Source organism: Patella vulgata, chromosome 3, assembly GCF_932274485.2.
Source record: "Patella vulgata chromosome 3, xgPatVulg1.2, whole genome shotgun sequence".
Classification (NCBI taxonomy): domain Eukaryota; kingdom Metazoa; phylum Mollusca; class Gastropoda; family Patellidae; genus Patella; species Patella vulgata.
In genome coordinates this window covers 51,565,901-51,586,521 of record NC_065881.2, presented here as the reverse complement: position 1 = coordinate 51,586,521, position 20,621 = coordinate 51,565,901, and the positions used below count along the sequence as shown (strand labels likewise).

The 20,621-nt window shown below is 32.2% G+C and overlaps 1 protein-coding gene across 8 annotated transcripts in view; it reads left to right on the top strand.

Annotated features, from left to right (window-relative positions):
• Positions 1 to 14,455, top strand: part of LOC126815606 (E3 ubiquitin-protein ligase RNF38) — a 46,486-nt gene extending 32,031 nt beyond the window's left edge. For 5 of the 8 annotated variants that reach the window (XM_050541327.1, XM_050541333.2, XM_050541332.2 and 2 more), the window contains 9 exons: positions 716 to 807; positions 6,535 to 6,704; positions 7,465 to 7,630; positions 8,497 to 8,811; positions 8,990 to 9,130; positions 9,863 to 9,960; positions 10,539 to 10,617; positions 10,978 to 11,205; positions 12,822 to 14,455. In XM_050541327.1, the coding sequence (XP_050397284.1) occupies positions 716 to 807; positions 6,535 to 6,704; positions 7,465 to 7,630; positions 8,497 to 8,811; positions 8,990 to 9,130; positions 9,863 to 9,960; positions 10,539 to 10,617; positions 10,978 to 11,205; positions 12,822 to 12,884 (1,352 nt within the window). In that variant the 3' untranslated portion in view covers positions 12,885 to 14,455. Of the gene's footprint in view, positions 1 to 365; positions 486 to 715; positions 808 to 4,762; positions 5,150 to 6,534; positions 6,705 to 7,464; positions 7,631 to 8,496; positions 8,812 to 8,989; positions 9,131 to 9,862; positions 9,961 to 10,538; positions 10,618 to 10,977; positions 11,206 to 12,821 lie in introns of those variants that run through there. The other 3 variants (XM_050541334.2, XM_050541329.2, XM_050541331.2) reach the window with 3 other exon arrangements.
• The last annotated feature ends 6,166 nt before the right edge of the window (positions 14,456 to 20,621 follow it).

The following is a 20,621-nucleotide window of genomic DNA, read 5'->3' as shown; positions in this document are numbered from 1 at the left end:
TTGAAAATAAAAAAAAGTAGTTCCTTTTCAACTGACCAATCAAATTCATGTAAAGCGATATCTCCTAAGGAGATATCGCAGTAGATTATGAAATATATCACACAAGCGATATCTACTGTAGAATGTATTATTGGGTAATAAAATTTTTTCCCCGTTTGATGTGATCTCCATATAATGATATATACTGGTAATATTTTGAACAATTTTGGATGAATGATTCAGTACAACAATAAAAGAATAGTTGACAAGTTGGATCAGCATTAAAAATAACTGATTCATGTCATGCTTTCTCTATGTAACCAGTTTCTGCTCATGTAAGACGGGAAGATTTACTGGGCTTAGATATCATTTCTAGTAATGATGACATCAGATGTAAATTTCTTTAAGCCATCATTTGTGGTTGTAACATTCTTTTGTGCAGATCAATTTTACTGTTGCCTATTGTTGACAAATAACTAATTTCTGCCTTCCATATGAGGTTGCAGGTAAATTTGCATAATCTGAATATGGCGAATTTTAACAGTGAAGAATTATTCAAGTATTGAAAACTTGGTTATCATTATTACATCTTGTCAGTGTAAAATGGTGGGGAAAAAAACAGTCAACACACAGAGCTCTAGATACATGTAGTATAATGTTCATTGATGAACCTTTGAATTGGAACCATAGACATTTATATATAGAAAAATTTAATTTTGAAATAATCTCATTTCAGATGTGCATTTGAATTTAAGCCAACAAATGCAGCACAGTCCCCAACTTTTATCTGGAATATTAGCCGCTGCAGTGGAGGACTCTGAACGGAAGGTAAGCAGATTTTGAAAAAATTTGTTATTGCATTAGTTATACAAATGAATATGGCTAAAGAGTTTAGTTGGATTTAACGTTTGATACAAATTTGAAAGAATTTAATGTTTTCTTGAATATTTGTAATGGATATGGTGGTTAACGAATAATCTGTAGTGTCGATATTATAAGTTTCAGTTATATTTCTACATCGTAGTAGCATGAACTTTATGAAGAATGTTCAATAAAGACTTAACCAATTTAAAGTGATTTGACTGTAGCCATGGTCACACATAACACATAATGTACAAGCAAGAAATCTTTTTATATTATTTTATTAGCTTTGTAGGTTTTGTTTACGTAAGTTCTAAGTTGTGTTAAAATATAAAAAAAAACATCTGTTGAGAAAGGCTACATCCCAAAAGCTTTAGTTATTGAATTTTCCTTCTTAGTAAAGAGGAACTCCCTACAGAGTAAAAATATAAGCTATTTTCTCTGTGCGAATCACATGGAAGTGACACGCTCTTAAAAACATCATTGATTGGTTCTTCACAAGAGAATAGTTATATCATGTTTTTATTTCAAAATCTATATTTTTGCTACCAGTGTATATAAAGTATTTGGCATTGATACCATTGGTGGTTGAGAGTATTGGCCATTCTTTCCAGTAAAACTCTCCACAATATATGTCAGCCATGCACACAGGTGGCTATAGATTATTTCCCTGCTTGATATGTTTCCATGGTAATGCATTTATTCATGTCACACTAGCTCACCATGTGACTATATAGGAGGTAGATTTAATGTCCTATCAGAACAGGACTGTATATTCTATACTTGATAAATCATGTTGTCCTATTTTCCACCATGATAAAAGCCAGCCTATATTATTTCTCTCTATACTTTATTATCAACTTTCTATGTTGAAGCTGTTTTGAAAACCTGTGTTGCTATGGTGTGTTCAATATCTGTTCCCAGTTTGTTGGGATTTTTTCTATGAATATTGATCCAGATTATTTCTGTCATAAATTATCAAATCTAAATTTATAAGAAGCAACAGCTGAATACTAGAAATTTAATTTTGAAAATCTTCTATGAAATTATTGCAGGATTTGAAAACCACCCAGCATAATTTCTATAATGTATTCTTCTTTTTGTAGTATTGTTTCTATTTTAGACACACTTAGTTAATGGAAAATATAGAGAATACATGTAATTTAAATATATTTGTAAGATATATTGGCTTCATTTTCCAACTATGCAAATGTAAATATGATAAATGTAGCATCTGATGGGGTTTGATAAAATGATCAATTTAATAAATTCTTTGATATGTAAAACCTACTTTACATCGATTTTATAAAAATGGTCAGCATAGGCTTTTAATTGTCACAAATTGTTTACATTTTTAGCCCTAATCTGTTCGTATGAAAAAAGTTTACGTTCATATCATCGGTGCTATATGACTACAAATACGTGCACTTTAAAAAAAGAATCGCTTATTGAATTACTTAAAACAGAATATTGATGGCCATATTACACGTTTTGAGATCTACAGATAATAAAGTTTTCTAGTCATAGTTTGACACTGTACTGTATCAAACTTTTGAATGTTGAGAGTTATTTTAGTGTATTCATTAAATATTCTCTTATAATAATGATAATGGAAGTACTATGCCAGTGTTGTATTGATTTCCTGCTTGAAGCCAGGGCTGTTGCCCATATCTGCTATATTGGAAGGGAAACAACCTAATTTAATTCCAAAACAAAGAAGATCAACTGTCAGTCATTGAGTAAAAAAGATGGCATCACTATAATGGTCATGGTGCCACAGTTTTCCCACTATCAGCTAAAAAATATAGGACAAGAGGCCAAAAATATTAAATTTCGTTTCTCAAGCCCTCATATGGTTTTCTCTTAACAACCTTTTTGCCTGTAGTATATTAATGAAAATCTATAGGCTGTGACATCCACTATGACTTTGAACTGTTTGAAGTAGTATTAGGTTTTGAAATGAACTAAGCTGGGTTTTTACTCAACCAGTAACAACCAGTAAAAAAATAATAATTTATGAGTGTAAAGGTTTTGGAGAAATCTTATGTGCTTTCAGTAAAATTATCATTTGAAGTAATAAAAAAAACAAAAAAAAAACATTCAGTCATATGAGCAAATTCGTTTTTGGGTTTATCGGATGTAGTAAATGTTAATGTACGGGTATTTTCTACATGCATGTATATGAAAACATAGACTATTAAAATTACCGGTAATGCATACAGAAAACCAAAATAGTTTATTTGCTGGCTTGTCAAAACCAATTTCTTCTACAAATTTGTCCAAACTGAATTTGGGTTGTAGCTGGTTTTCTATTTAAAAGCATAAATGAAGCAAATACGTGTGATAAATTTTTCTGGATTTAGATATAAATAAACAACACTAATGAATCAAGGTATCTATCATTAACCTCATCTGGATTTTTTTTTTTTAAAAAGAAATTGAATTAAGGGTTTTTTTGTTATGATTTCATTTTCTGATTGTGAAATGTATTTAAATTTTATGTAAGAAGTTGTTTCCTATCTTTTGACTACATTAAAATGTAGTCCATACAAAGAGTAATACTGGTAGTGCTCTAAAACTACAACTGGAATAAAGAAATGTATGACAAATTTATTTTAAACTAGTGTGATTTTGTTTTTCACAAGTACTATTTATGAAAATATCTCATTTAATTAATTAAATTTTTATAACAGTTTTATATAAAAGAAAATCTAGAACAATAGCAGTTTTTATGTTATTTTATGTAAATTTTTAGCATGACCTGTTTCATTGGCAAGCTGTCATTGCACTTATTGATTGGTTCAATACACTGTTAAATCGTCACAAACAATATGGCCGTTGTTCACAGTTAGGTCAGTCACATGACTTCATTGTGAATCCAGATGACAGAAAGTGTTCAATCAAGAAGAGAAATGGGTACACAGCACCTTTAAACTTCATTCAATGGAAAATAGGATATTTTTCTCTGCTGGCTATGCCATATGTTGTCCTTTCAGCTATTCAAATCTAAGAATAAGCCAGCATTCCCTTTATCACTTCTATAAAGTTTATTCTTTTAAGAGTTAGGGCTAGTTCTTTCTTTAAGTATTTCCAATGTCATATTAAGGCATTAATTGTCACAGGTGTGTTTTTATTAGGAGTACATTACAAATATTTAAAGTGACAGCTTTTCATATTAGATGATCAATAAGTACCTTCATGAAAAAATTACAGAGTCCAGTCTTTAATTAAAATTATTAGATTGTATTGATTCATATAAAACTTTTTTTCTGTGTATATTTTATTGTTTTTAAAGATAAACTTTTTAAAAAAATCAAATTTAACGAATATATCTGTGATTTAGTTAGTGGCTAAACGATAAATATTTTGACACATATGACATAGATTTTTGTATCATCATTCAGAATATTGTATAAAATTTGGGTGTTTTTGGAGTTGAAGGGGGATTAAAGTTTTCAAACCAGAAAGAAAACTTCTATTGGTATTCAAATTTCTCTTCAAATCCCTATAAATGATTTGATTTATAGAATTAAAGTTAGTTGGTTTACGTTGAACACAAGATGTATTGTTTATATTTTAAATATTTTCTTCATTGCACACATTTATGTTAAATTAAATAGTACCCAGTCCACTGATTAGTCATAAATCATAATGGGATTCAACAGCAAGGCTTTGATAGTATTAGTTAGACAATCACTGGATGCTTCAGGTATTACTTCATTACATAACAGTCTAGAGGTCATGCATGGCTAGTTGACAATATAAGCCAATATCTTTTGAAGTTGAAGTGGAACTTGGGGCCATTCTAGCCTGGTGTAGCTGCAGGCCTATGGTTTGACAAGAAATTTATTGAGCTGGAAAGAATGAATAGTGTGTAGTAGTGTTATACAGTGTAGTGGGTAGGGCTTTAGATAACATTTATAACTGAAGGGAGAGGGTGTGGAGAGGAAATACGATGAAACCGAATCAACTTTTATAACCTAGCCATGCTTTTAGTTGGTTAAATATTATCTTTGTGCTAGGCTATGCCAAAACTGCATTTTAAAGTGAAAATATGTTGGGAGTTGGGCTACACTTGTAAAGTTTTGAGTAAAGAAGTAGCTATGGTTGTTTGAAATAAGTATGTCTAACCGAGGAATATGAGTTATAAACAGCTGTAAAAAGGCACAGAGTTCTGAACTGGTACTCTAAGAATTTGGATAATTTGTTAATGTGAATAGTTTATTTGTGATATTTTATGGATTATTGCTGTATGATGGAAGAAATGGAATGTAAATGTAAACTGTCAAGTGAAGTAAATGTTGTAAAGGTTAGTTGTAAAATATGGACATAGACATACCATAGGTTGTATGAACTCTCATATTGTAAAATATGGACATAGACATACCCTAGGTTGTATTAATTCTTATATTGTAAAACATGGATATAGACATACCATAGGTTGTATAAATCTCATTTCACGAGAATAATACTGAATGGAGGAACACAATTGTAATTAAACTATGAAGAAATGGGGTTTCACATCCCCAACACAAACTCTCATTTCGAGTATAACAAACAATACCTCTCATCACATCCTGGATAATGATTTCAATAATTAATACACATGAACTGTGATAAACATGAAATAGTGTGTACCGTTATAACACTTATATATGTCTAAAAGAAGATGTCCTTCCTCAGGTACAAAGATACAAACACATTGCAGTAGTTAGCGCTTTTCAAAGGTATTTTTGATTGAAAGTGTAACTGGTTTATTCAGATATTCTTGTGTGTGGTCAGTCAGTGTTCGGTAATTTGTGTTAATGAGACCAACTACTGTAGACTAGGTGTATAAATATTATAGTATGTCAGTTTGACCAGCTATTGTTTAAGTTGTAAATACAGGTTTGATTGAGGATGTTGTCCATGTGTTTAGTCAGGAGAAATACTAGTGATTTTATCAAAATGTCCTGTCTGTTGCCATGTTTATCAATGCCTCACAGTTCAAACAGTGGTTTTGGCCTGTGGTACAGGCCGGTCACTTAGTCTCCTAGGACTAGATGAATTCTCTTTTTAAATTAATATACCTAAGAAAAAAGGACAAATATTACGACATATGTTTGGTGTTTTCTTTTGGGGGGGGGGGGTATGGAAACCCAATGAACTTAATAAATGCTATTGGAATTTGAAATATTTGATTAGTCACCTGTATCAAAGACTCTTTGAACTAAATAAAGAGTGCATAGCTAGAATATTGAATAGAATTTATTAGACTCTTTACAAATGTTTTATAAAGTCTGAAATATTTTATAAAGTAAGGAAATAATTAAAAATGTAAAAACATAAATGAACAAATTCTGTATAATAATAATAATCAAATTTTATACTGCACCAAATTTTTTCCCCTACACTGTTATATATCACAAGATTTGCCATTTTTGTGCATAAGAATGTGATTGAGGTTATCACCCACGCTTCATCCCCTTAATCCATCTTTTAATTACTACCATATTCTAACCCTGCAGCAAATTATACTGTATTTCCGGTGTCAAGACTTAATTGAATGAAAGGCAATGCGTTCATTCTAGTGATTGAGGATGATACATTTCATAAAATGAAAATTTGTTGTGTTTAAAATTTATGTAGCAAACTTACAATGATAAAAAGTGTTTTCTTTTTTACTCCAATTACATGTTTGTTTTTGTGTTACAGACGGAGAGTCCTAGTAGAAAACAGCGTAAAACATCAGGTGGGATTGTAGACCTGACCAACACTCCCAGCCCACCCCCAGTCCGTACTTGGGAGCCTTTTCCTGAAATCCAAAGAACTCGAAGACGTAGCTCTACACAAAGACGAATTTCTGGAGATCGTGCACGTAGGAGGTATATATTATTATCCTTTTTGTATCATTTCTAGATAATAATCTCTGTAACTTACAACTTTGTTGCATCATTTGCATTTTTTGAAAATTATTGAATTTTCCATGTTTAATCTGCGCTAAAATGAAGAAAACAAAATCAAAATATCAAAGGTAGATTACAGGTGGCACTGACTTCTGACCATATCCTGTTAGTGTCGTCTCTTAAGGATGCAGAAGGTTGACAAATTTTTGGGCAGATATTCTTTATAGCGATTCACCTTTCACAATATCGTAGTTTGTAAGGGATTCCGCAATTCCTCAATTGACATTCAGAGACTTTACCATGACCAATGGATGAAAAATACAAACAATTATATTTATATCCTGTTAAAATAATATACTGTACTTGAATCTTGGTTTTATTGAAACATTCATTTTGTAATCAATTCTCTAATTTATATTATTTATCAAATTTATGCGGTTATTTTACAAAGTCGCTTGCACCATTGATTTACATATCATTAATAATATGAATTGTCTATTTGTATGAAAGTTTTTCGAGTCAATCATAGTTCTGTATAGGGGTGTATTGATTTAGGAATATTCAATATATAACAGAACTATAAAACTGTACTGATTGTTACAACTACAGTCTAATCACTCGACTACAACTTCTCTGAAATTGTTAGTTGAAACCAAACTGTTTTTGTGTTAAATTTCAGTGAATTGGAGCAATTTATGAATGATTGTTAATGTTTATGGTTTTACTTTTTCCCGTCTAGTCCTGGAACCCGACGCCGAACAAGAGAAAGAAATATAACACATGCAGCAGATTCTCCTGAGAGACGGGCTTTTCAGCCACCGCACTTAATGGGCCGTCAGATCCATCCAGCGGCTGTTTTACCCAATCCTGGACAACAACAGCCAGTTATTATTGATGTTGATCAGGTAAATTGACTTTACCATTTTCCTCGCTAAATTATTTATCTTCTGTCCGGAACAGTAGACTTTTTTTTATATCTGATATAAATCAATCCAAACAACATGTGGTTATAACACTACGAAAGTACATGCAATATTACTATTACACAGCACCTTGTTACTGTGAATCATATTCAGGTCAATTATAGGATTGGCTTTCAGAACCGGTTTGACTTATTCAAACCTGATTATCTCCCTTGCATTTTGTTTTTACCCCCTGGAGGATAATACATTGTCCATGGATTGGTTAACCTCACATTTTAAACCATTGTTCTTGTTAAATGTAATATAGTTCCTAGTACTGAACAGTTGAAATGTATAAAATAGTTGTATGGTCGCCCATGATCACAATAGCTATATTTTTTTCTTCTGATTCTTTTTATAAAAAAAAAATTAATTAAATTAAAAAAAATATACAAATAAAATGAAAAAGAATTTATGGAAAAAATTTGTCCAATATAAAGTTAATGAGACATTACAAGACTCGCACAGTCTCATAGACCTGCTATTGTGGACCCTTACATTGATTCTATAGGGATTTGTCACATTGTACTACCACAAAGAGTCAATGTTATATGCTCCAGAATCAGAAAGGCAGTTCTATGGTCCATTGCAAGTTTAGTAATGAATCATTTTAATATTGAAACTGGACAATCCAGATTCCAGACTTTATTGTGACAATGGACAAAAGATTTATTTTGTGTATATTTATTTCTATAAATATTCTGTTTATTTTTTTTTATTTTATAACAATTTCCATTTTACTGTTTTCTTTTAACTTTCGATTTATTTATTTTTTTAGCTATAGATTTATTCTTTTTTAATTTATGCAGATTCCTGTCACAACACCTGTTACTATGGCACCATATGCCTTCCCAGTATGCACTGGTCCTCATCATTTACCAGTGTGTAGTACAGCTCATGTTCAGATGTGTAACACTCAACCAACATGGTCAATACCGTGTACAGTTCAGTTACCCTCTTGTGGAGTCCAGCATTTTCCAACATGTCTTCAGCAAGTGCCATTACCTCAGTCGTTGCCTCCGACGATGTTGCATCCATCTCATCACCCAACACCACAACATATACATCAGCAACATTACCCCGCACCCCCTCCTTATTATTCAGGCCGAACACAACAAGTTCAGGTTAGTAGATCACGAACATTGATCATTTCATATTATTCCACAAATTAGTAATCAGTTTCAAATTTCATGCAAATGATATTAGCAGATACTCTTATAGCAAATTATTATAACAGTTATTCAAAAAATTCTAATAATACATTTATATAATAAAAATGTGCTAACAATTGTTTATTTTTAGGATAATGACGTCCATTTAATTGGAGACCATCGTCCTAATTATCAGCTTCCTCCCAGAATTCATCCTAATATGCAGCTCAATCCCTCCCCACCTATATTCCTACAAGAACCTACAGTACATCCATCACCCCATGATATATATGTAAGTATACATATCTCCCTTACAGCAATACATGTTTATTTTTAACAATGGTGTAAATGACACTAACAATCTTAAATCGGTGACGGAACCTGATCTATGAGGTTACCCCACAATTTGAAATGATGTCGTAAAACCTGGAAATTACCAGTTAAAGATACATTATGTAAGATTTAGATAAAGAACTGGCTGTTCTTGCTATAGTAGTTCAAAAATAGATAATGCAAAATAAAGATATTGAAAATTTCATTCAAATTACTTTAATCTGAGCAAAGTAATCACTGTTTGTAGTTTGGACAAGATGTGTGCGTTGGTATTATGCTGGTTATTCAAGTCTTAGCCTTGCTTCTCCATTTTTGAATTAAATCATTAAATGGCAAAACCGTTCTGATCTACTTAAAATCAGAGCCATCTGATGGCATCAAGAGTTGATTATTATGATAATAAATGTCTAATTTATATAAAATTTAATGCTTAAAGAAAGCACTGAAATAAGCAGATTTAGCTCTTGAATAATGCCCCTTTAAGTTGTGATAAGTTTGTATGAAACAAAATTGAAGAATATGACTTCAGATATATAGATACTATCCACATCACATGGATTACAGAACACAATAGACTTCAGATTCTTCAACAGAAGAGAAAATCATCTTTATTTTTTTTAAGTTTTAGAATTTCTTTCAAGTTTATAATGGTACTCCTATTTGATTCTTTACTTGGTTTTTTTTTTTTTAGGGTCCTTATTCCCGTTATTACCCAAGAAGATCTATAGCGAGAAGTAGATTACGACCACCTCCACCCACACCTTATCCAGGATTTTTACTTCATTTCCTGTAAGTATTTACTGTATGAAAAATGTTAAGACAAGATTTAAATAATGAGACTTTTATCTCTCCTTAGTATATTCTCGAGAACTTTTGTTACTATATAAGGAAAGGTATTTGGTAGATTTGCAGGAACAAAATCTCTGCAATAATAAATGTTGTACCCATTTATACATCAATTTAATGAATATAGAAATGAAATGAAATGGGATTTAACGTCCTACTGTTCTGCTCCGAACTGTGCTAATGAAGATGGGCATAGGCCATACAGTGTGCTATGAGGAAAATTTTGGCCCGAACAGCAGCGCTATTGCCTACTCACGTATTGAATTCCAACTGCAAGGGATCATTTACGCGCACGCCAATGTGTACACGGAACCTCGGTTTTTCGTCTCATCCGAACGACAAGCCAGCTGTCCTTGTCAGGCCCTCCGTCCTGCATCACTGACAAGGGGAACCACGCTGGAAGATCTGGATGAACATTCTCGGCCAATGCAGGGATCGAACACCCGACCTCCAGGTTAATGAATATAAGATATGAAGTAGCAGATTTGTATGTTATCCTGACAATTTTTTTCTATTAATAGAGCCATGTTAAGTAATCCTCCAGTTCCACCATATGGAAGAGAACATCCTGATGAGGCAAGTGAAGTTGAAAATTATGAGGTAATTTTTACCTTGATCTAAAGATTAATAGAGAAATTTTACTTTTATTCTTCTTGGGCAAGGATAGAAATCCTCGTAATATTTGTTTTGTTCTTATGTCAGATATTCTTGTAAAATTAGTCCATTTCCTAGATTTTGATTAATGTCTTTTGAGAAATATATCTTATTGGATTGCTGACAAAAGTAAATTATGCAGTCTCTTCTTGCTCTCTATTGTATTCAACCAGTAATTCAACACCATGTATTCAATTTAGTCGGGTTATTTGTAGTTCTGTTTTAAAATAAATTAAGAGGTGTTTTTATTTTGTTTCTTAAAGAAATATTAGAAAAAATTATATGAATAGCTTAATATCATTTCAGGCATTGTTGAATCTTGCTGAACGTTTGGGTGAAGCTAAACCCCGGGGTTTAACAAAAGCGGATATAGATCAGCTGCCTGCCTATAGATTTAACAGCGAAACAAGACGATCTGATCTAGACATGACATCATGTGTCGTCTGTATGTGTGACTTTGAAAATCGTCAGTTATTACGAGTGCTACCTTGCAGCCATGAGTTCCATGGAAAATGTGTGGATAAGTGGTTAAAAGTAAGTATTTCAAAGTTAATGTTCATGACCCGTTTCAATTCTTTTCAACATAAATTACAGATTAAAATTATTATGGCTGCAAATATATAGTTTCCTAATTAGGCCGTGTAAAATTGATACCTTGTTTCTTCTCCCCATGCTCTGGGTAAACCTAAGAGGGTGTGCGGTAAACACAACACAAACTGTAATTTTCAACACAAACTTTTGCAAGGCCTTTATACACTATGAATTTGGTATTCTTTCTCATTCATATGATATACACTTGAGTTTTTTTCATGCAAACAACTACAATTTATAAAAGACTTACATATCCACAGACTACATTAATGTAGTTTTAAAACCTTAAAATGTCCCCACATATATGACCAATTTCAGGTCTGAAATCTGTTTTAAAAAAACTGTCGGTGTCCTGGCCAACATTTTATTAAATTTGACGCAATTTGAGTGATGTTTTGATCTTCCTTCGATTTACCTACGAAAAATTTATGGCAACAATCGGCTGCTGGCAAATCCCTTTTAAACTGGTTTTGGGGTACTATATCATCATTCACACTGTACGCCGACTTGACAATGTCGTCAAAAGTAAAATTATACGGCACGCCAATGACTGTCCAGTCAAGAAATGTTGTTGCTTTCCGACAGATTTTGTGCGAAACTATCAGTCCATACTCCGCCAGACCCTCCCTTGCTGATTTTTCACAAGCCAGGACTCGCCTAAGAGTCGCTTTTTCATTTCCTGTCACTTTCATCCAATAAAAAATATTCTAACTTTACGATGTTGGCGTTAGCAAGCCGGCATTGATTTAAGATCCGTATTTTCATCGGACAATATTATTATTATCAAAAACACACGTCTCTGGCTAAATAAAGGCAATGTACATTATCTATGGTATACCGAAGCCCTAACTATGTATAATCGATGGCTATAGACCTGAACCGGCATACTATGAACTTTTAAACATTCGTAGATCGCTTATCATTCGGTTAAAAATTCGTATTTTTTAAATATTTTTATTTTGTGTTGAGAACCTGTGTGGGCGTTTTTCGTGTCCCTATTCCTAAGCCCGGGCGAGAAGAAACAAGGTATCAATTTTACATGGCCTTAATACATATATATTAAATATAGATATAGATTTCTGATAGTTGATGCCATAAAGAAATTTTCTGTCTGCTATTACATCAGTTACGTTTGAAAATGAAATTTTATATTTTTCTGACTTATTGAAGATCGCATTTCCATTCTCACCCACATAAAGATGCACATGTATATTAAGACATTTCTAAAACCTAAATGTAAGTCTTTTAATCCTGATTGGGGGTGGGGTCAGATTGCCGAAAGGTTTAACACATGTGCTTTAGATCGTAAGGTCTGGCATTGTTTCGATTCCAAGCTTGTACATGACAAGGAGTTGGGTCACCTGTCTAACTTTGTGGGTTTTCTCTGGGTCTTGCCACTGCTGATGAAGACCCCTACACACAAGTGAATTATTGAAATAAAATTGAAAAATATGTTAGTCCCAAAATGACCTAGTTTGTATCGAGTGCAGTCAACCTTTTTTCTCTCTCCCTCTCTTTTTGATCCTGCATTTTAACATTGTTCTTTAATTTCTTTACAGACAAATAGAACATGTCCTATATGTCGAGCAGATGCATCAGAAGTTAGCAGCCAGTCAGAGTAATGTCAAAAACCAAACAAACTTTCTTCAGTGTAGAGAGTCTTTAAAAAGAATAATAAATTAAAAAGAAAATGTTAGCTATTATATATAGCAAGTGTTATAACTCCCAAGAATAGACTTGGTTAATGTGAAAACAATGGACTCATGGGAACAAGAGATGTCTTATACAAAAATATATATTGCTCCAAAACAATGAAATATATAAAATATATGTGTATAGCTATAAATCTATTCTATTTAAATTGTGTTGTACACACAATATATAAATATATTGTGCAAAATTTTACCGAAGTTGTCTGTGATGACAAAACTGGTAACAAACTTTCAAATTGACTCGAAATTATCCACAAATGGATGTGTATTATAAACTATATTTTCAACAGAATGATATGAAACTTGAAAAATTTCATTATAATTATAAAGAAAATATACTGCAAGTTTTAAAATCAAATATTGCAACACAAATCATGAAATGCATAGACAGATTATATTTAAAAAATTATATATTATACATGATTATGGTTTTAAAAAAGAAATATATTCTAAGCTCCAGTGAAAATGATACCTCAAATTACTTTTTTTTTTGCCTGTATAGTGTCTTGTTGCTGCTGTTATATATCAATGCTACTATTTGCTTTTTATAGGGTAATTAATTGGGTGTTGTGATGTTGGTATGGAAGAATGTTATGTATCGCCAAATTTATTCCATCTGTCTCTGTACTTTTCAATGGATCAAATTCATCAACCCACATAGGAATAATAAGAGACCCAAGTCTTTGGAACTGATTTCAGTTCTCTTAGTACAATTCTCTGTATTCTAATCCAGTTTTCTCATTATAATTCTGTGTATTCTAATCCAGTTTTCTCGTACAATTCTGTGTATTCTAATCCAGTTTTCTCGTACAATTCTGTGTATTCTAATGTTAGACCTGCTCCCGAATAAGATATAGTCTGAAAACTGAATCTTCCTCTTCTCTCAATTCTAAGTAAATGTAATTTATAGGCCGTCATAGGAACCAGATGCTTCATTTCAGTCATAAAATTCTTTTAAATGTTGTGAATCAATGTCGCCAGCAATTAATATGTAGATAAATCTCGCTTAGAAAGTACACACTATACACAACATTTTTTGTTGTTACAGAATTTAATGTCAGTAGTGCATTTCATAGTGAATATTTCTACTTGTAATAAACATTATTTTTTGTTACCATTTCTATTTTCAGACTTATTAGTCATCTGTTATAGTTAAAATTAGTATCTTATTTTTTGTGCTGTGCAAAATTTGTGTATTTCTTTAAAATAACTTAAAAGTTGATTTTTGTTAGCCCACTTTTGTTTTTGTGATATGCTTTATATAAGTATGTAAAATATAATCATTTCATAGAATTCAACAATACTACAGAGTGTCTTGAATTTAAATTACATGTAAGGGAAGAATCATTATATAGCTTTCTTGGAGAAAGTATTCTTTTAATCAAAATATGAGGCAGAATAATCCTTCACCTATAATCATGACAGTTTCCATGGCAACCAAAGAATAGGGTGGCTTGTTACATGAGATACCCCCCCCCCCCCCCCAAAAAAAAGACCTAAAATCATGTACATTTTAGGATACATTAAACATCTTTGAAATCCTGAAACCAGTATAACACACTGTGATTTTGCTAATAGAGGCATACTATATCACAGCATATAATAGCCAAAATAGTGTGTGAGGCTGGCTTGGTGTAATTTGTATAGATCAAAAAATTTACAAATGCAAATTTCACAGTGTTTCTCTGCCTTTAATGAATCAGCAGTTATTATTATCATACTGAAATGTCATTACATTTACTCACTTTGGAGGTGCTTTGAACATTACAACTCTAGTCATCTTGCTACATTTTATTTTTTAATCACTTATTTTTCTTCGCCAACATTAATATTATTAACATATACTAAGTTAGCTTATGTATTTGTATTAACACAGGCAAGATATCCAATTTATATATCGAGCGACATTGTATAAATTACCTATCAGTGTATATATACTTCAACATCATCAATTTTTCATTATATTTTCAACTTTTGCTTAAATTTAACCTATGACGACCTTTTCTTCTAACTATTTAACGTGTATTTTTGACATCTATTTTCTAACAATGAATGTTTGCATGCGAAAATGTATGAGTGTGAAAAGTTATCTATGTACATGTAAAAGTGAAGTATTGTAAAGCATTATCATTATAATTAATATAAAATCTTCTTTTTCATAACTCATTTCTTGACAAATATCCTTTTTGAAATTCGTTATGTGACATGAAATAAGGTGCTTAATAAAGAAAATTTGGAAAAGGAATGAAACTAAACAAATCCCCTTGTTCTGCACCTATGATGCCTCCACACTATTTTGTTTTTTCATTGTTGGAGTTCGGTAATTATTGTTACGGGTTTATTAGTTTTGTTTTCAAAGTTTTCACCAAGTTTTTGTCCACACCTAACGTTATCTTGTTAGTTTTTTGTTTTAGTTTGCTTTCTACACAATTTTTTCACAAGTTATTTTATTTAAGACAATGAATATTTGATTTTAAATTACTGAATTATAATTTTGTACTTTTGGGCATTTTTGAATTGTGAGTATGTTAACAAAGAAATTAATCCAAATTTATGTTAATTCTGTTAGTTTTTAGTGCAATACCGAAATAAACATCAGTTGAAAGATGTTAATTGGTTTTCTCTTTAGTCAATATCTTAGATTAAAAGAAAATAAATGGTTCAATAATGGTCAACTCGGGACATAATATATATTTTTTTTAACCATGTATTTACATGGTTCTATCAACTTTAGTAAAACATAAAGTACTTGAGACAAGCTTTTCTAGCATTCTCTTTCTTACTTCAGAATATTTATACTTGATGCACGCATTTCACCCTACTAAAATAGAAACCTGCTTAAAAGTTGGTTTACAATTCCTGAAAGTATCGATGTTGTTACGGAAAATGAGATTGATTAATGGGAGGGATATATTTCTTACAGGAATGGGATGAACTCATAATCTTGCCTTATTGTCTTTATTCAGACAAAATATAATTATTCTGAATATTTGTTTAAAAAGAATTTATTTCTTACAACTAATATTCTCATCTACCTCGCTTTAAATGTCAATGTCATTCTTATGTCATACTTTGGATTAAATTACATTTATAATATAGCCTGTGTGATTTAAACAATATTATCTAAATGAAGATATATATAATATCCAAAATGTGGAACCTGTTATTTAATGATCAAATATATTTTAATTAAAAGATTTATTTTTCCCTTTATCCACTCTTAAAATGACATGACTATGACAAAAAATTACTTGTCTTTGAGAAAAGACCTAGGGTTTAGTTCACATTTTCCAGGGGAAAAAAGGAAAATTCAACATAAAATCTACAATTTATTTGTTTTAAATTCCTAATCATTTTGAGACTCATAAATTCTGTAACCATAACTGAACAAACATGAAAGAAAAGACATTGGGTTACATTATTTTGCTCTCTGGTGTTCGTTATCATACTTAAACAGCAATATAAAAAATATAAAAAAATTTTAATCAATTTTTCCTGTCTACACAGACTTGATGAATTTGTGTTTGAACATTCCAAGTTAACGCCTTGTATTATAAGTATCTGGCATATTATTTGAATCAAAATAATTTCAAACTCGTGACTATACTTTTTTCTGGAATTTTGAAATATACTATAGTTTAAGCCCAAGTAATTTTTGATTTACAATGGAATGACTTGAATCCAGAGGCTATATTTCTTGTAATTTATATATTTGTGTGTTGTATGTGAGACTAAATGTGCTATAAAATGTCTCATTTTTTTGTTACTTCTGAAATGAATTCTTGCATTATTATATTTCAAATTATCATATTAAATTGAATTTTGTGTAATCACCAGATATTATATGGCAATAACCTAAATAAAGATAAATATCAATATTATTATATGTTTTTGTTTGAATATTTAAAGTCAAAGTCAATCAGTCACTTTAAACGGATGACATGAACTGACTGTACTGTGATCTGACTTACTTTTCTGTACAAACAGGGCTAAAGAAGACAGATATACACAATGCAGTGTGCTATTAGTATTGGGATATTTTGCCCTGACAACAGTGTTTCCTCTTATTCTTATCAAATTCCAACTGTCACAGGTTTCTTTTATGTGTAATCCAACATGTACACAGGACCTTGGTTTTTCATCAGAACGTCTAGATGCTGTTTCTTGCAAGGCCCTCCATTCTGTTCAACTGGAAAGTCCCAAGAAACTGTCCCCGCCCACTGGGATCAAACCCTGGACCTCTGGTATGTGAGCCAGCACCTTATTGAGCCACAATAAGTATTTGAATGACATCAGTAATCATAGGGCCAAATAGACATAAAACAATGGCTGTTATTCCTGATGATTGTCATACAAGAGACTGACTAATTAATTTGTTCTAGAATACCCAATAGCACATTTGTATTGAATCTTTCAATACCTTATGACTTTCATTCTGAAATTATCTTACATATGAAGAGATCTGTATGTGAACCTGTATCTGATAGTAACATCAAATATGACAACCAACCAGCAGATAAGTGACAGAAAAATTATGCCTTCTACCTTGTGATAGAATCTTGGTAAGATCCTACTGCCTAAGGCATGTATTTTAGAATGAAACATTCAGTTGTTTGATTACCAGTGCAAGTCACTGTCATTTTGTTTTAATTTGTTTAAAAGGATATTATCTGGAGACAATCCTTGATATTCCAATTATAGTCCATTCAAAACCAGAAATTTGTAGATGTGTCTTGTTAGTCAAGGTAACTTTCTTCCATAAGTATGTGTTATAGTTTGTTTTATCCAGTTACTAAATATCTCTGAAGAATTAAAGGATTATAATTTTTCAACTTTAGTCTCAATTCCATATATGGTCATAAGCTAGGTAAACCAGAACAGTCCAAATTTGTTATTCATTGGATTCATATTAAATAACAAATATTTAACAGATGATTTTTTAGGGGCATTATGACCAAGTTTGTGACCATTTTGAAATATGTTTTTATTTGATTTGTTTTATGGCAGTGTTGTCTTTCACCAAATGAAATAAGTCAACGCCACCTATAATCCTTGCTAATATCTTTTGATGGACCTTTTATATCCAATTGAATCCAAGACGGGAGATTATCTATTATAGGTATATTAATTTGGTTAGGTTTGTAGATTTTTACTTTTAGTGTAATGAAGAAGTATATATTAGATATTTTGTCCAAAAAATACAAATGATCATCAGCTACTGTAAGAGATAAAAATATGACTACTGGATTGCACCCTGGTTGTAGTCATTTAACACTACCCTGGCATAAATAATTGAAGAAGACCTGGTGATCTACTTATTGAAGTTACAGGGCAACATAATTGGAACAAGACTACAAATGAAATAATGAACTCTTATAATATATTGCCACAAGGTCTTTCAAAAGGGCTTACGTGCATATTGAGGTTCCTACAACACAGACATATGGCAAAGTACTGAAATGACCAGAGTATGACGTCCAAAATCTTGGTATAAGGAGTCTTGCCTTAAGCCTTCTATTGTTTTTGTTTTTCTGTCTTTATACAATACACATGTACTATTTTTATACGCCCACATTTTCATGTGGACGTATATTGTTGTCGCCCCTGTCCGTCCGTCCGTCCGTCCGTCCACAATTGTTTGTGAACAGTCTACAGGTCACAATTTTTATCCGATTTCAATGAAACTTGAAATATAGGTTTATCACCCTAAGATCTCGGTTCCTTTCGATATTGGCATCTATCGGACCGTAACTTCATGGATTATGGCCCCTGATTGTACGAAAAATCACGTTTTTGGCTTGTGAACACTGTAGAGGTCACAATTTTTATCCGATTTTGTTGAAACTTGAAATGTAAGTTTATAACACAACGATCTTGGTTCCTTTCGATATTCGCGCATATCGGACCGTAACTTCATGAATTATGGCCCCTGATTGTACGCAAAAACGCGTTTTTTGGCTTGGGGACCCTATAGAGGTCAAAATTTTTATCCGATTTAAAAAACCGTATTATTATATCACCGTTAAACCCTAAGGACGATTGAGTTCGAATTTCGTGAAAATCGGCCCAAAACTGACAGACAAAATGGCCGCCGTTCGTTCTCAAATAGCGTAAAAATATGGTATATCAAGGTTGTGGACCCTATAGAGTTCACAATTTTTATCCGATTTTGTTGAAACTTGAAATGTAAGTTTATAACACAAAGATCTCGGTTCCTTTCGATATTCGCGCATATCGGACCGTAACGTCCTGAATTATGGCCCCTGATTGTACGTAAAAACACCTTTTTTGGCTTGTGGACCCTATAGAGGTTATAATTTTTATCCGATTTAAAAAACCGTATTATTATATCACCGTTAAACCCTAAGGACGGTTGAGTTCGAATTTCGTGAAAATCGGCCCAAAACTGACAGACAAAATGGCCGCCGTTCGTTCTCAAATAGCGTAAAAATATGGTATATCAAGGTTGTTGACCCTATAGAGGTCACAATTTTAATCCGATTTTGTTGAAACTTGAAATGTAAGTTTATAACACAAATATCTTGGTTCCTTTCGATATTCGCGCATATCGGACCGTAACTTCATGAATTATGGCCCCTGATTGTACGCAAAAACGCGTTTTTTGGCTTGTGGACCCTATAGAGGTCAAAATTTTTATCCGATTTAAAAAACCGTATTATTATATCACCGTTAAACCCTAAGGACGGTTGAGTTCGAATTTCGTGAAAATCGGCCCAAAACTGACAGACAAAATGGCCGCCGTTCGTTCTCAAATAGCGTAAAAATAAGGTATATCAAGGTTGTGGACCCTATAGAGGTCACAATTTTTATCCGATTTTGTTGAAACTTGAAATGTAAGTTTATAACACAAAGATCTCGGTTCCTTTCGATATTCGCGCATATCGGACCGTAACTTCCTGAATTATGGCCCCTGATTGTACGTAAAAACACCTTTTTTGGCTTGTGGACCCTATAGAGGTTATAATTTTTATCCGATTTAAAAAACGTATTATTATATCACCGTTACACCCTAAGGACGACTGGGTTCGAATTTCGTGAAAATCGGCCCAAAACTGACAGACAAAATGGCCGCCGTTCGTTCTCAAATAGCGTAAAAATATGGTATATCAAGGTTGTGGACCCTATAGAGGTCACAATTTTTATCCGATTTTGTTGAAACTTGAAATGTAAGTTTATAACACAAAGATCTTGGTTCCTTTCGATATTCGCGCATATCGGACCGTAACTTCCTGAATTAAGGCCCCTGATTGTACGAAAAATCACGTTTTTAGCTTGTGGACCCTATAGAGGTCATAATTTTTATCCGATTTAAAAAACGTATTATTATATCACCGTTACACCCTAAGGACGACTGAGTTCGAATTTCGTGAAAATCGGCCCAAAACTGACAGACAAAATGGCAGCCCCTCGTTCTCAAATTGCGTAAAAATATGGTATATCAAGGTTGTGGACCCTATAGAGGTCACAATTTTTATCTGATTTTGTTGAAACTTGAAATGTAAGTTTATAACTCAAAGATCTTGGTTCCTTTCGATATTTGCGCATATCAACCTTGATTGTAGGAAAAATCACTTTCGTTTTAGCTTGTTTTTTATCCATCTCCCGAAAATGTGGGCGTATCCTGCC